Here is a 14,828-nt window from a genome sequence, read left to right as displayed (position 1 = left end):
TTAATTCGGATAATCAGAGTAAAATGCTTGGCACGATGCCGAGCACTGGATGAGAGCAGGGCCTGTCCCTGGGTGGAGCTCATCCCAGCTCCCCAGCCACCGCCCTCGGTCACCACATCCGCAATGGATTACAGGTGGTCACTGTCACCAAAACTTCCGTCAGGGAACAGTTGTGAGAAGGTGATGGGAGGAGATATGCCAAGTGCCAAATACAGGGCTTGGCACAAAGTAGATTCTCAGTAAATTAATTCCTAACCTTTCTTCCCCTGAAAATGCCCTCCTAACTCCCCTGAAAGCACTCAGCACACCCATGTGCTCTGTTTCTAGTCCTCTCCCGCAGGCTAACAGGACTCTATGAGCACCAGAGGATGTTCATGTAAAAAATCACCTTGTTTATTTTCCCTTCCTCTTGGCAGTGGGTGAGGGGCTTGGGTACCTTCTTTCTGGAATTGCACAGAAGTCCTTTTACAGTCACTTAGGAGAGAGAATGCAAATTCCAATTAAATGCCACAAGTCCAAGGGCAGCACAGTTTTTTTTTCCTGAATGCCAACATGGCAATAACCAGCTTACAGCTCTTAGGAACTTTCTGGACTTGCAATTGTTTATTTCTTTTATTTCAAATTCATATGCTCATAGGGTTCTGCTAAACTCAATGTCTAGATAACGCCCTGTCTGTACTTAACACCAAAGCTACACCTGGTGTTATCTGCACCACCTCAGGAAGCTCATGGAAAATGTGTTAAAAATTCTTCCTGGAAGTGTGAAATGGGGCTCGCCTTTTGAATGAATTTTCTTTAACTTCCATGGTTCAATAGTTGCTGAATCTAATGATTTACTATTAAAAAGAATACTCCCACTACTCATTCCTCTCGTGACAAATGCTGCCTCTTCCTATGTTCGGTAGTTGAATCACTTCACGGAAAATATTCGTGGAGCCCTAGGAATGGGAAGGTAAAAGTCCTCCATCTCATCACAGCACACTAATTTCACCCAGTCTTAAAACATAGGCCAGCATTACGTCCTGACATATTAAAGATCTCCTGGTAGAACTAGGAACTGGTAAACATTTATGGTCTGCACGACTCCTGGTGACCTCAAAGGGAGCTGCACAAGTCAGGTGGATGAAATGGACACTGCTTTTCAAATTCAATGAGTTTGCTATTCATTTCTAAATTAGCCCATGGGATACATGCATAAATAAATCCCCCAGCCACTCCTTGCTCTAGCCTCTCGGTTGCGTATTTATAATAGTTCATGTAACCACATATTTTACATTATGGCTGAAGAACTAACGCATTACTTTTTTTCATGGAGAAGAAAAATCAGCAAAAATTAACTGTGATAGTTCTGCAAATTTCTTATTGTCAAAGCTAATCTTCTGCTTTGGGTGTTTCTGTTTATTAATTCTTAAAAGTCTTTTTTTTCCTATAAGGGTGAGTAAAATGCATGCTTCCCCCCCCAGCATTTCACAGCAGGGAACAAGACCTAGATGTTTCTCATGTACCGTCTCAACTGATCATGGGAACACCCTGCTCCCAAGCTGGGAGATTCCTCCTGGACTTGTGTCTCCTGCCCACTCAGGGACTCCACTGTGGCCGCTGGTCTTGGCCTCACATCACCCAGCACTCTGTGGACCAGTTATTCTGACTTTCTTCGTGTCCCCGTTAGATCTGTTGTCCCCCCTAATCTGTGACTAAGGGTCCACTTTGTATTTGCGAATGAAGGTCTTGTGAACAGAAATACTTTCTGGCCTCAGGTGGACTGGCCATAGATGCACTGCTGTAATCACATTAACAAACGACCAGGAAAGAAACTGAAGGCTGAACTGCTGCAGGACAGGGACCTGGTATCTACAGAGAGGAAGACAATCTGAGAAGAGCCCGATGCCTCGTGAGTGGGGGTGACTCCCGCGGGCTCTGGAGCACACCTGTGTGACATCACTTTCTTGCTTGTGACCCCAGGCAAATTACTTAGGTACCTTTGACCTTAAAATGGGGATAAACATAGATAACCAACCCCATGGGGTTGTCATGACCATTAAATGAGGTTATCCATGTAAAATGCTTAGTGTGTGCTTAGAGTATGCACTCGAATATTTACTTCTGGTGTTAGTATCATCAAATTAATATTATCATTATTATACATTGCTGTTAATTAATCTCTGAGAGCCCACCTTAATTAGGCACTTATCTGCCCTGTGAATTCATTCATTCATTCATCCATTTATTCATCAGAGGTCTATTGAGCGTCTACTATGTGCCAGACACCTTCTCTAGGTGCTAGGTATACATCAATCAACAAAGTAGAGGTCCCTGATGGCACAGACAATACACAATAAACCTAGTAAATAAATGACACAATATAGATGCTATGGGAAAAAGAAAATTTGAGCAGAGAAAGGGGGACTGTGAGTCTTGGTGGGCAGGTGCGACCAGCAGAGGCCCCAGTGAGAAGCTGACATTCAAGCAAAGACTTGGGGGGAGAAGGAGTTAGACATGAGGCTCTTTGGGGGCAGAGCATCCAGGCAGGGGAAGGCCAGTGCGGAGGCCATGAGTGTGAATGTGACCAGCAGGGGTGAGGCCAGCAAGGAGTGGAGGGAGAGAGGGGAGCTGAGGCTTTTAATCTGAGGTTTTGAACAAAGAAGGGAGTATGTTCTCACCTACAGACCAGGCAGGGGTGGGCAGCCCAGTTTCTCATGTCCAGCCAATGTTAACTTCTCCCAGCAAACTTCATCCTGTCTAAAAGGCCTCAGCATCTTTGCCAAGGTTTTGCCTTAACCACAGACTCATGGGGACCAAACGTCTCCATTGTACCTTTATGTGAGTATATTTCTGCTTAAGACAAGCCCTAAGTGAAATTATTAGCCTTTAGATAAACAAGTCACAATCTATGATTTTTCTAAATGCTGCTGCCTCTTATGGATGTCAGCATGTAGTTTTTAGCAATACTAAATACATCACTGTAGAAACATTACATGCCCAGTTATGGAGAAAGTTATCCAAAATATTGTTTCTGGGTTAATAAATGTACAATTCTGTTGATACCTTTTCCCCTCTATGTTCTATATATTGCTTGAAAATGCTTAGACGCTTATCCTTTGCTGATTTGGTTATAGGTGAGTTCACGTCCCAATTATATGATAGATTTCCTCTGGAGCAGATATTCAACTTAATCCAGTATGCAATAATACATTTATAAGCTCAGTCAAAGTTCAATTAGATTGAATTGGATGTCCTCATTTAGGTTTTAATTTATTAAGTACTGGGAATTTTTGTTTGTTTTTTTGTCTTCATAAAAGCTCAGATGATGAATGTTGCATTAAAACAGGAAGTTTCCATTAAAATAAGGGGTTCTAGTAATATATATGTCACAATGAAATACAAGAAGTCAGATAAAATATGTAATTTTTATAAATTATACTACGATTACTTCCCAATGACAGTTCTTTATCATTTTGGTCAATGTAACAATGAAGTCTGCTTGGAAGCAGAGTTGAAATTTAAGAATTTAGGGTATTGAAAGATTGCATAGATTTAACGATCGGCTTAGCTTCCACAGGAAGTAAGCTTCTTATGGGAGTATCGATTTCTGCTGTTGCTGGGTGGAAGGCCTGAAAGCATCTGGTTTGAATTTACTGTTTTCTAAGATAGTTTTTCATTTATTATCGTTAATACAATGTGGGTTACTAGGGAGAACATAAAACAGCAGAGATTCAATGTGTATGGGGATACATTTGAAAATTAAAATAGTGGTTTTCTCAGTGGCCTCTCTAGGCACAGTAGAGCAGGGGCTGTGACCTGAAATGCCTTCAGGGGAGTGGCAAGAAACGGACCTGCGCAGAGCATCCCCGCCTAAGAGGACGTCGGCAGCTGACAAGCAGCCCCACGTCTAGGCGGCCACAGGGAGGGATGAGGACAGTGGTCACCTGCAGAGACAACCCCACTTTTCAACCAGTTCCTGAAAACAAAAGCCGAGTGTTGCTGGGTCTTCCGATTTTGAAAGAGAAGCCAGAAATTCTGATTTTTATGTCAAATTTTCCAATTTTTAAATGTTGGTCGTTAAACATCTACGTAAGTCCAACAAAACATGTCTGCAGAACAAATTCAGTCCATAGCCTCCCTCTTTGTCAATCTTGGTGTACATTTCAAACAATGGAATTGAGAAGCAGAGGAACCCTCATACGTGTGACTGGGTTCCAGAAATCTCGTTCCTCACGGCCCTGTGTCTAGAAATCACCTCCTCACAAAGAGCGTTTGTCAGACATAGTATTCTACTGTTGCTATTAGGAACAGAGGCTGTTTTTTGGAGTCATTTACAATTATTACATAGTGACTGTAAATGTACTAATACCAATAATATATAGTATACAGAATTTACATATTTCTGCTTTTCCAAATATGTTAATATTTTAATCTTCTATTGGTGTCCAAAAATAATTATAAGCTACATAGGAACAAATCTATGAGCTCAGCTGCAGTTCAGAAATCTGAGGCACAGAACAATCAAATATTCTACCCAAGGTCACAGAAATAAGGTAGTGGCAAAGCTGAGATTAAACCTCAGGTTTGTTTACTCTGATTGATGAGCTTTTTCTATAATCTAGACTTACTACCTTTGTATGTCAGGTCGTTACCAAGCTTAATGCTCAATCCTACGGCAAGAAAAAAAGAGTACAACATTAACCTGTTGAGAAGCTACACAACGTGCATGACACCCTCCTGGGAAAATCTGTAATAGAAAAAAGGAGCTTCTGCTAAAATACAAATACGTGCTTGTGTTCTAAATACATTTTGAATTAGTTTTTTATAGAATTAACCTTTCTTTTCATTTATCTGTTCCAGGATCATTGCAAGATGAAGAAAATATTTGTTAAAGAAATAAACAAAACAAACACATACATAAAAAAGACAAACTAGATGGTGATTATGTGTCTTTTATTTGTGACATTTGAATTCCTAAGCTCACATAGAACTGATTTCATAAATATCCTCTAGTTTTACCTTGCATTTTAATTGTTTTTAATTGTTAGTCGGTTCTTATAACCAAACCCTTAATTTAATCGCAAGTGGAACTAAAAATATGCTCAATCTTTTTTCTGATGCAATTAGAAAAGATACTGATAAACTTTGAAATTAGAACATTAAAAGCTAGTAAAACAGCTTAATTGTCAGATTAGAAATGGACTCCTCCCTTTAAAAGTTACAAAAATTCTTATTTACTCATTGAAAATTTCTTACCCAGAATTAATAACTACCCAGAGGGAAACAGTCTGTTATAAAAGGTTTTTTTTTTGTTGATATATTTTTAAAAGCAGGAAAAAAAACCCCATTAGTTCTAAAACACACTTTGTTTGGCTAATTCTAGGAGAGAATCACCCATTTCATCAAGAATTAAATGATCAAAGCACAAAGGATTAAAGTATTATCCAAGTGACACATCAGGCTCCTTTTAGCAATTTTGCCTTTGTACACATTTCTTGGTGGCAGTACTCTTCCTAAGATATTTCTTTTCCTCACGGTGTGATACCCATAAGGTGTGGAAGTGATATAAGGTTAGGGACCACAGGAAGTAATGTGCTTCCAATCAGTGACCAGAATGACATAATCACCACAAAAAGATGAGAGATCTACCCACGTCCCCTAATGCTCTGCCAATTAAAGAGGGGATTCAAACAAAACAACTCGGTGTGATCTTACGGTTGATGCTAAAGGTAGGAAGGAAGGAAGCTCAAGAGGATAAATCAAAACTGCAGAAGAGAATATATAATAGATGAGGATTTGGTGTGAGCCAATACAATAGAGAAGAAAGTCTATAAAGATATAAAATCAAATCAGGAGTAGATAAAGACAATATAGTTTGGGGAAAGCATGCAGTAATTTCTTACATGTTCACTGCTGGTTACATTCGTAATGCACAGTGACACGGAGAGCTCTGGGAAGGTTTCAGGTGGAAGTACAGAAATGTTAGCAACGGGCCAACAAGACTACCAAGAGAATTCTGCCAATAGGAGATGATAACTGAAGGAAGGCTGAAGAACAACCTGGTAACAGTCTTCAAATATTCAGTGGATATGCAAATAAAGCTCTCATTTAGTATGTTTTTACTTATAGAGTCTTTGGATCTTTCTTAATGGGGGACACTAGAAAAGGTGAGCTGAAACACAAAGATAATACTTTAGCTGAAGTGGAATGGAAGGATTTCAGATGGAATCTGGTCTGTGGGTTATAGCAGAGGAGCCTGCAGAATTTCTGTGCCTTAAGATCATTGAGAGGAGAATTGGTTTTTCACCTGGAATGTTACTGATGTGGTTTGGGAGGGTAGAAGGAATAGCTTAAGAAATCTCTCAAAGTTGTTTCCATTCATGCTGGCCCTCAGAAATGAGCAAACACCCCAGGAAGAGAAAATGAACAATCTCAGAAGCAGAAACTGACTCCAGATGGGTATTTCTCAATTTTTTAAAAAATTATCATCCTCCTAAAGGGCCTTTTTAGACATTTTATTCCTAATCATCTCCCTACCACCATGGAATTTTAATACTACTATACACTCCATACCTGTATGTGTACTGTGGTTCTTGGGAGGGCCATGACCCCGGGTAAATATATAAGATTTCCTCCCCACCCAAATCAATTTTTGCACCCTTGGGCAATCACCATCAATGAAAATGCATGCTCTCTAAAATAAACCATCGGTCTGAATGGGAGGTCACTGAGGATGGGAGAAGAAAAAGTTACATATAAATTTTAACTCTGGCTCCAGGGACTACACAAATTCTCCCCAGCCAGCATCCTCATGCATTGCCTACAGAGGGAAACATTTTGTGTCCTCTCCTTTCTGTTCAATGGGAAGAGATGAACTCTCTGTCACTGTTACATCATCCAACTGCAATGGCTGTAATCTTTTGGGGATCCTGGACCTCTTTGTGAATATTAAGAAAGGAATGCACATATGCACAGTCTCACGCTCTATAAAATGTAAGCATACGGAATTTCAGAGCTTTATAATGAATCATGCAACTTTATAATGAATGGAGTGAGGCAGATAACACCTCAACCCACTGATCAAACTTAATATTTATCATAACAAGAGACAACTAGACATTATATGCTTCCTGATGTGATGCAAAAGGAAAGGAACAACATCACTTAACACAGTGTTCTTGCTAAAAAATGTTGAACTTGAGTCTGATACTGAGGAAACAGTCAGAAAAAAAAAAGCCAGGTTGTGGAACATTCTACAGACAAACCAGCCAGTACTCTTTACTAATGTCAGTGACATGAAAGACCCACATCCATGCACACGCCCCCATACCCCTCCACACACACACACACGTGCACACACACACACACCCCTTCCACGTTTACTAAAGAGAATGACAACTAGGGGCATATGGATGTTCACTGTAATTTTTCCTTTTTGAAATTTCCACTTTGACATTTCTCAAAAAAAAAAAAAATCATAGATACATGTATTGTATTACTCAAAAAAAAAAAAAAAAGTGGGCAGTGAGGGAGAGCAGCCTGGTTAGGAGGAAGAAGCAAGATGTCAATTTCAGACCTAGAGAGTAGGAGATGCCTGAAGGGCTGCCAGGAGCTCAGATCTCCATTTGCCAGGAAAGGTACTTAGGATGCAGTCAGGTCAAAGAGAGAAAAAAATCACCTGTAATGATTTTCTTCAGAATTTGCCAAACAAAGTTCTGCGGGAATAGGAACACTCTGTAATTAAAACCTAAGAGTGGTTTGCCAGCACTTACCCTAGAAAGGCCAATTCATGCAGCAAGCAATATAACCAGGAGGAAATCATTCCAAGAAGTTTAAAAAAAAAAAACACCTGGATTTTTTTAATTGCGTGGAAATTTTATATGCACAAATGGTTAATAGAAAACAACCTTCAAAAGAATTCATAACTAAAGTCTTCAGAGTCCACCATCCTACTTGATCAGACATTACTGAAACGCAGGAACTCAGTCGGCTTTTTCATGCAAAACTCCCGTGGTTTTTCCGCAGTGCAGAGCTTCAGCGCTCCTCCCAGGAGGGCCTGGGCTCCACGCTGTCATTGCTTGGTCCCACTGCTCAGCCCTCCCATGTGGCATTTACTGCACAGTGCATAGGTCAGGAAGATGGGCTCATCTGTCTGTTCTCTGGATTCTTGGGACAGTCAGATATCTTTCAGCCAAAAACGATGCTGAGAAAAATCTTTGCCTATCTTGTCCTCTCAAAGTTACTTAGGAGGCAGAAAAAAAAAAAAAAAAAGAAAAAAAAAAAAAAAAAGGATGTTTTTTGTGGATCAGAGTACAACCATATGGAGAGAGGTAGCAGCACTGGATTCCATGAGACAATTTTGACAAGATACAAAGCAAGGGTTGGTTTGCTGGGTTAGGTCAATGCAGAATGCCACAGTGCCCAGACAGCTGGCCCTTTCTCAGTTTGGACCAAGAAAGACTTCATGCCTTCCTAGGCTCTTGTGGCAGCTGCAAATGGCTTTAACACGTTACGTGTAATGACACGAAATCAGAGTTGTTGAGTTATTCTTTAATCAGTATTACATTAAAATGCCCTAATACATTCTCATCTATGTCCCTCCACCAACTGCTATTTTGTCAAATTCAAATGATCACTGGAAGCATCATGATCCCCCCTAGTCACAGGCTCTCAGGACCACCATGGTTTTGTGAATGAATCAGAGAAGGCAACATTTCTTCAGCTGAAAGTCACTTAGCTTTCAAAAGGCAGGATGTAGCACAGAATGATTCTGTCTACTGGGATAGAAACAGTGGGAAGGATGGAAGAAGGAAGTTGGCTCCAGCTCCACTGTTACCTTGGCAACTGTGGCACAAGCATCATCCAGGCAGAAATTAACTTTGTGCCACAATTTCATACGGCAGAGGAAGGGAGGGCATGGAGCAAGAAGAAGAAGACATCAGCTGAATCTAGAAGCTCCGAGGGCCGGCTGGGAAGATTACAAGCTAATGGGCCAGGTGTTTGAGCTACAGGCACAAAGTTACCCACTGTACTTTGTTTGTTTTTCACTGAAATTTCAGTATTGTGTAGAGACAGCCTTTAATAACGAACAAACACTGCACTCATCTGGCTCAGGGCTTCTGCTGATCATTCTTGGTCATTTATAACTTCCTTTTATTTCTCTCTTCGGAGAAACAGGAAAAAAATAACTTGAACGGAAGAGACAGGAATGGTGTGGTTATAAAAAACACATTCTGTTCAGGGTGAACTGGTAACTAGTTAGCCTTCGGCTAGAGACCAGTCTCTTCCCTGCAGTGAAAGTGTGCAGACCCTGTTTGGGGCAGAGATAAGCCAGCCCGTGGAGCGGTCCCTGGTAAAACTGTTTATGGGGGAAATTGAACTGGTGCTGCAGAACGGGCCTCAGATCCCCCCGCCAAGACCACGGCATCAGGGTTGGAGCCTGCGGGGGCCGCACAAGAAGGCTTGTTAGAGAAAAACTGGCTATGCATCCAAAGTTCCAAAATTCACTGGGTACTTAGAAAACACATTGCAGAAAAGGCAGCCAGCTGACAAGACAGGTAAGTGCAAAAGTACAAATACGAATCTCAGTCTCAAAACCTGAATTCCAGTAAAGCTTCGGTGGCAGGTCACAGGCAGAACTGCGACATGCACATTAAGAGCAGAGGCTTCCTTCCTCCAGGATGGATGAGGGGCCGTCCTTCTCTCCCGGGTCCACAGGTCACGGCTAGCAGCACTCAGAGGGTTAAGAGCACACGAAGTGAGCGGGGAACATTTCTTGGAAGTCACCGCTGGTCTCCGGCTTGCCTGCTCCTGGAAGTAGGTGCGCCTTTTCAGCCAGGGAGGTCTCCCTCCTGCCCGCCCGGGACTCCAGGAGGAAACCGCTTTCCTCTTTCTTCCATAGGGTAAGATGGGGCGTTAGTGACACATCCTGCTCGTCATCTCTTTCTGGAAAGCAGGGGGAGAAGGATGGTTAGGAGTAACGATAAGCAGAGCAATGACTTGTTGAAGGATACTGAAAATACCCTGGTAACCTCTGGAGGCTTTAAACAAGCGATTGCAAGCATGGCCCAGGAATAACACTCAGCATACAGATGTGTTCCACTGGCTGCAGGGTTTTTTGTTGTTGTTGTTTATTTTTGTGGGGTTTTGTTTGTTACCAAAGTAACGTTTAACTATGTTTTAGCTAACTTGCCAAAAATCCAGGCTGCTCTGTGTTTCAGAAAATTTGCTAGATCTAGAGCCACTGGGCAGCTGGAGTTGAGAACGGCTGTCATCTTCAGATGGAGAATACACTCTCCAGTTTGCCCGTCCCCACCACACCCAGCTGTCTCTCCATGGGGAGCCAAGTATCACTTACTGATCGATACGATACTTGGGTTTACATGGCTGTTTTTCTTAGAGTAGAGCACGATTTCTCTTTACCGAAGTTTCAAACAGGGATGGAAAAATGAAGGCTAGCTTAAGTGGGTACAAGTCAAGAAAAGTGGGAGGAAGGACATGCTTTAATAGAAATGAAGACTATCCCAATGTGTCTGATAGGCAACCACAACCAGCTGGCCTTCCACCATCCACACCACCTGTCTGGCTCCTGTGGGCATTGACAGGTCCCAGGTGTGCCACCTGTTCTCTTTCTCTAGGCCTCTGCACAGGCGAGACCCTGCCTGTGGCCTCTCCTACCACACCCTGCCCTCTTTACTTGGCTCACTGCCTTTCATTTTCCCAGCTCCAGCAAGGTGACTCTGACCTGCCCGGGAGGCCTTCTGGCACTCCCGCCCCACCCACTGTGGATTAGCCACGCCCTCTGCCTGGGCCCACCAGGAGGCCTGCGTGCAAGGAGCCGGTTTGTACATCTGTGTCTGTGTTTGTGCACACAGATGACGGGCATGTGTGTTGGCTCTACTCAGCTGTGGGCTCCAAAATGTCAGGAAGAAGAAACCCTCCTTGAATCCCCCTCCCCAGCACAGTGCCTGCCACAGGGCAGGGCCTCCTCTTTCATCCCCAAGAATGGCCTGGATCACAGGCTGAGAAGGACACTTGTGCCTTGTGGGATTTAGGAGGGCAGGTTTCATGTTATTTTAATTAGATGAATGAGCTGCTTCCGAGTTCCACCTGCTGCAGAGCCGATGCCAGCTGCTACCTCTCTTGCACACTGACCCCAGATCACCCTCTAGCCCCTCATCGAACAGGTAACAACTGAGTAAGAGGAGCTTGTGAACAGGCATGCCAGGTGCTCAGAGACTATTAGAAAACTACACCCATGTGTTTGTTAAAAAAATAACCGAATATACAGAACAGAATCTAGGTACTTTTGCACCCTTATAATATTAAATAAGGCAGTTATGTAGAGATACACATATTGAAAAATTAAGTGACCATTTACTTATGCTCAGTACTTGTACCATGCACCAGGTACCTGGGAGAGAAGGTCGCTATTCTCAAGGAGCGACAGTCTACCGGGGAGAAAAAGATATAAAATACAATGATACGAACGTAAATATTTAGAGGAGGCGATGAGGCATGACAGAACCCAGTCTGCCCTCACTGCCTCCCCGTGTGACCTGCCCGAGCCTTTGGGTCTTAGCTGAACTGGCCCCTTTCTATGGATACCCTCCCGAACTCCGAGACAGGGCATCGCCTCCTCTTCTGCTCTTTCATAGCACCCTTCTTCACAACTGGAATAGTCTGGTACCTGTTCCATTCCTGCCTCCTGGCTCCATCCCTTGTAAGATCCTGTAAAATCCATGGAGAAAGGGGCTGTGTCTGCTGTCTGCTGCTGTGTTCCCAGTCCTGACAAGTGATGACAGATAAACATTTGTCTACTCCAGCAATGAATGGGCCCCCAACATTCTCATCTGTGAAATGGACTGGCGATGCCTGCTGGAGGTGAGTGGGAAGGTTGAAAGTATTGATACGCATGGACTCAGTACACACTCATTCCCTTCCCTGATCTCTTCAGAAGCACAAACACGGCAGCAGCCACTTTGTGCCGGGAGGGAAAAGCCTTGAGAGGGCTTCTCTGATAATGTAGCCCCTGAGATGGGCTCCACAACCGAGAGGAGGAGGAGTCTGATGGGTGAGGGTGGGAGAAGGGGGACAGGAGAATAGGGGCTAGAGCCGGAGGGAAGCCCGGCCGAGGTGGAGGCCGCCAGGGCTGCTGTGGCGGGAGCCGCGGGGCTGGGGCAGGATGCGGAGACAGGTAAGTGCACCTCTGTTCAGACAAGGACCCAGGTACCGGTGTGGGGGATGGAAACAGATGATGATGACCCAGAAAGGAATTTGCTGTTCCTCTGTTAAGCTTCCAAAGGTTCTTGTGCTTTTGGTTAACTTTTTGTGACAGAGATGGGAAAAATTAGGTGGGAATTCAGTGTGTGTAAGAGTGAGAGCAGGAGAGTGAAGGAGAGATCATGGGATGAGGACAATTTCGGCCTTGTAACAGATTCTCATAACTCTCTGCAATGGGTCAGAGGCACAGAAAGAAAGGAACTAGTGTGCGTTACGCCCCCACGAGGTGCAGGTGCTTCGGGTGGTGACACTAATATCACTGCCTCTGTAAAACGCTGACACAGGAATCCAGGCCTCACAGCGGAAGCGATGTGCTCCAGGTGAACGGGTGAGGTGAATGGTCACAACAGCCTACATGGTAACAGCTGCTTCCATCCAACCAGTGTCTGCTGTCCTCTAGTCTCGGTGTCCCTCGCGGCTCTACAGATATCACTTCATGTGACCCTCACCCTGATCCTGTAAAGTAAGATTTGCCATCCCCATCGGTCTGATGAGGAAACAGGCACAGAGACAGAGAATAACTTATCAACGTCCCACAGAAGTTGGCAGGAGTGAGATTTAAACTCAGATCTATCTGGATGCAAAGGCCAGCTCTTTTTACCACACCACATGACCATGGTTTAAATCCTCTGAGATATTCTTATGAACATGCATTTGAGTGATAGTGACTTACATTAATTAACATATATTAATTACAGATGAGAGAGTTGCAACCATTCCTGAATTTTCAACATGCCAAAGAGAGAGTTTTTCTTTATCCAGACTGATGCCACTTTGAATTAGAAGCGCAATCAGTAAATACTAAAACAATTATGCCACTAAAAGACTATAGACACTAGAAATATGGAAGACTTTTTGTTTGTTTGTGTTTTTAAAGGAAAGCAAAAGAGGGAAAAGTTTGAGAAAGGATGTGGGACTTAAAGCAAAGCCACTGAGTTAGTCTGTGAAACGCCAGCACCAGTGCTTTCCTCACCACACCGTGTAGTCTCAAATGCAGGAGAAAACCTACTGAGAGGCCTCTTAACATTCTTACAGGGAATGAATGGTTGAAATAGATCCGAAACTTGAGGAAGGAAGTCTCAGTTGCCTGCAAGCCTTCACAGTTGTATTCTAGCGATTTCCCACTGGGTGGCGCCAATGGGCTGGCTAAAAAACCAACTGGTTCTGAGGAAAAAATCCCAAACCCAAAAAACAGCCAATATTGCGTTCCATGGCTTTCCTCCTCACCAGAGCCCTCCCGCAGGCATCCAGCAGGATGGGGAGAGTGGCCTAAACAACTCCGATGCAGTTTGCTTTCTAGGGATGAATTTGCCATTCAGGAGTCATCTGAACCCACAACGTACACGTTAAGTCCGCTAAAGAACTCCAACAGGTGCTTAAGAGTTTTCTGCAGAGGTGGTGCGAATTTTCTGAGAAAAGTTCCTAAAGGCTGTATTTGGCTTGTATACGAAGAGTCTTCAAGCACCTGGGTCTTTAAAAATCCATTCTTAAGAAAAGAGTAAAGTCAGGTTTTGGTCGTGCTGCCTCGGTACCTTTGCTTTAACGTAAGGCAGCGCTTGATTCTGTACAGTCCCTGATGCCCGACTCTCAGCAGAACAAATTGCGCATCTGCAGCCTGGCAACAAGGCTGTTCCTAACCGAACCCACCCACCCTGCTCACCTCCTGTCGAACCCCCCGCTCACTCACCCGCCAGGGAAACTAGACTCCTCCCTGGTCTCCAACAGCCATGGTCTATGAGGTTTCTAGTAGCTTCTCAACGGCTTCCACCTGGGAAATGATCTCTGCCCTTCTATGCCTGGCAAACTTTGACATCCTTCAGGATCCCGCTGTCAGGTCCCAGGAAGGGTTAAGGAGCTCCCTTCTTGGGTTCCCCCCATCACTTTGCACACACCTGCATCACATCACTTTCCACCAGCACTGAAATTCATTATTTCCTCTTGCCTGAATCTGAACAGACCCTTAAAACTTTGTTATGTATTAATGTATGCTGAGGGATATTTTGGTCAAGTCACATCACAGTATGTATGGTTTGATCCCATTATTTTAGGAAAAAATATAAAGTATGAGTCCAGCATGGTAAGTTTATCTCTGGATGAATGAAACAATATATGTTTTCTGTTTCTGATATTTGCCTTTTACATATTCTCTAGATTTTTAGATATTTTTAATACACATTAATTTTTCCTAAAAAATAAGCTCTGGTCATTTAAAAAACAAAAAACAAAACAAGTAGGCCAAATCTCAAATTGAAATCATTGTTTTGGAAATGAAGTCTTTCTGGGGAATGGTGGTGGTGGATGAAATCAGCATGTCTTATGCATAAGATACTTAGCCACTTCTGATCTAAACATTTTAATATTAAAATAGAGGACTTCCCTGGTGACGCAGTGGTTGAGAATCCATCTGTTAATGCAGGGGACACTGGTTCAATCCTTTGTCGGGGAAGAACCCACATGTCACAGAGCAACTAAGGCCCTGCACCACAACTACTGAGCCTGAGTGCTGCAACTACTGAAGCTCGTGCGCCTAGAGTCCATGCTCAGCAACAAGAGAAGCCAGTGCA

The 14,828-nt window shown here is 43.3% G+C and overlaps 1 protein-coding gene across 4 annotated transcripts in view; it reads right to left on the bottom strand.

The window, feature by feature from the left end:
• Positions 1–8,517: 8,517 nt before the first annotated feature.
• MOB3B (MOB kinase activator 3B) overlaps positions 8,518–14,828 on the bottom strand; it is a 193,873-nt gene continuing 187,562 nt past the window's right edge. For 3 of the 4 annotated variants that reach the window (XM_057724238.1, XM_057724239.1, XM_057724240.1), the window contains exons 4-5: positions 11,672–11,859; positions 9,060–9,927 (exon numbers count right to left, since the gene is read on the bottom strand). In XM_057724238.1, coding sequence (XP_057580221.1) covers positions 9,918–9,927; positions 11,672–11,859 — 198 coding nt within the window. In that variant the 3' untranslated portion in view covers positions 9,060–9,917. Of the gene's footprint in view, positions 9,928–11,671; positions 11,860–14,828 lie in introns of all 4 variants that reach the window. The other variant, XM_057724241.1, reaches the window with a different exon arrangement.

Source organism: Hippopotamus amphibius, chromosome 2 (assembly GCF_030028045.1).
Source record: "Hippopotamus amphibius kiboko isolate mHipAmp2 chromosome 2, mHipAmp2.hap2, whole genome shotgun sequence".
NCBI lineage: Eukaryota > Metazoa > Chordata > Mammalia > Artiodactyla > Hippopotamidae > Hippopotamus > Hippopotamus amphibius.
This window is presented reverse-complemented; position numbering and strand designations above follow the sequence as displayed.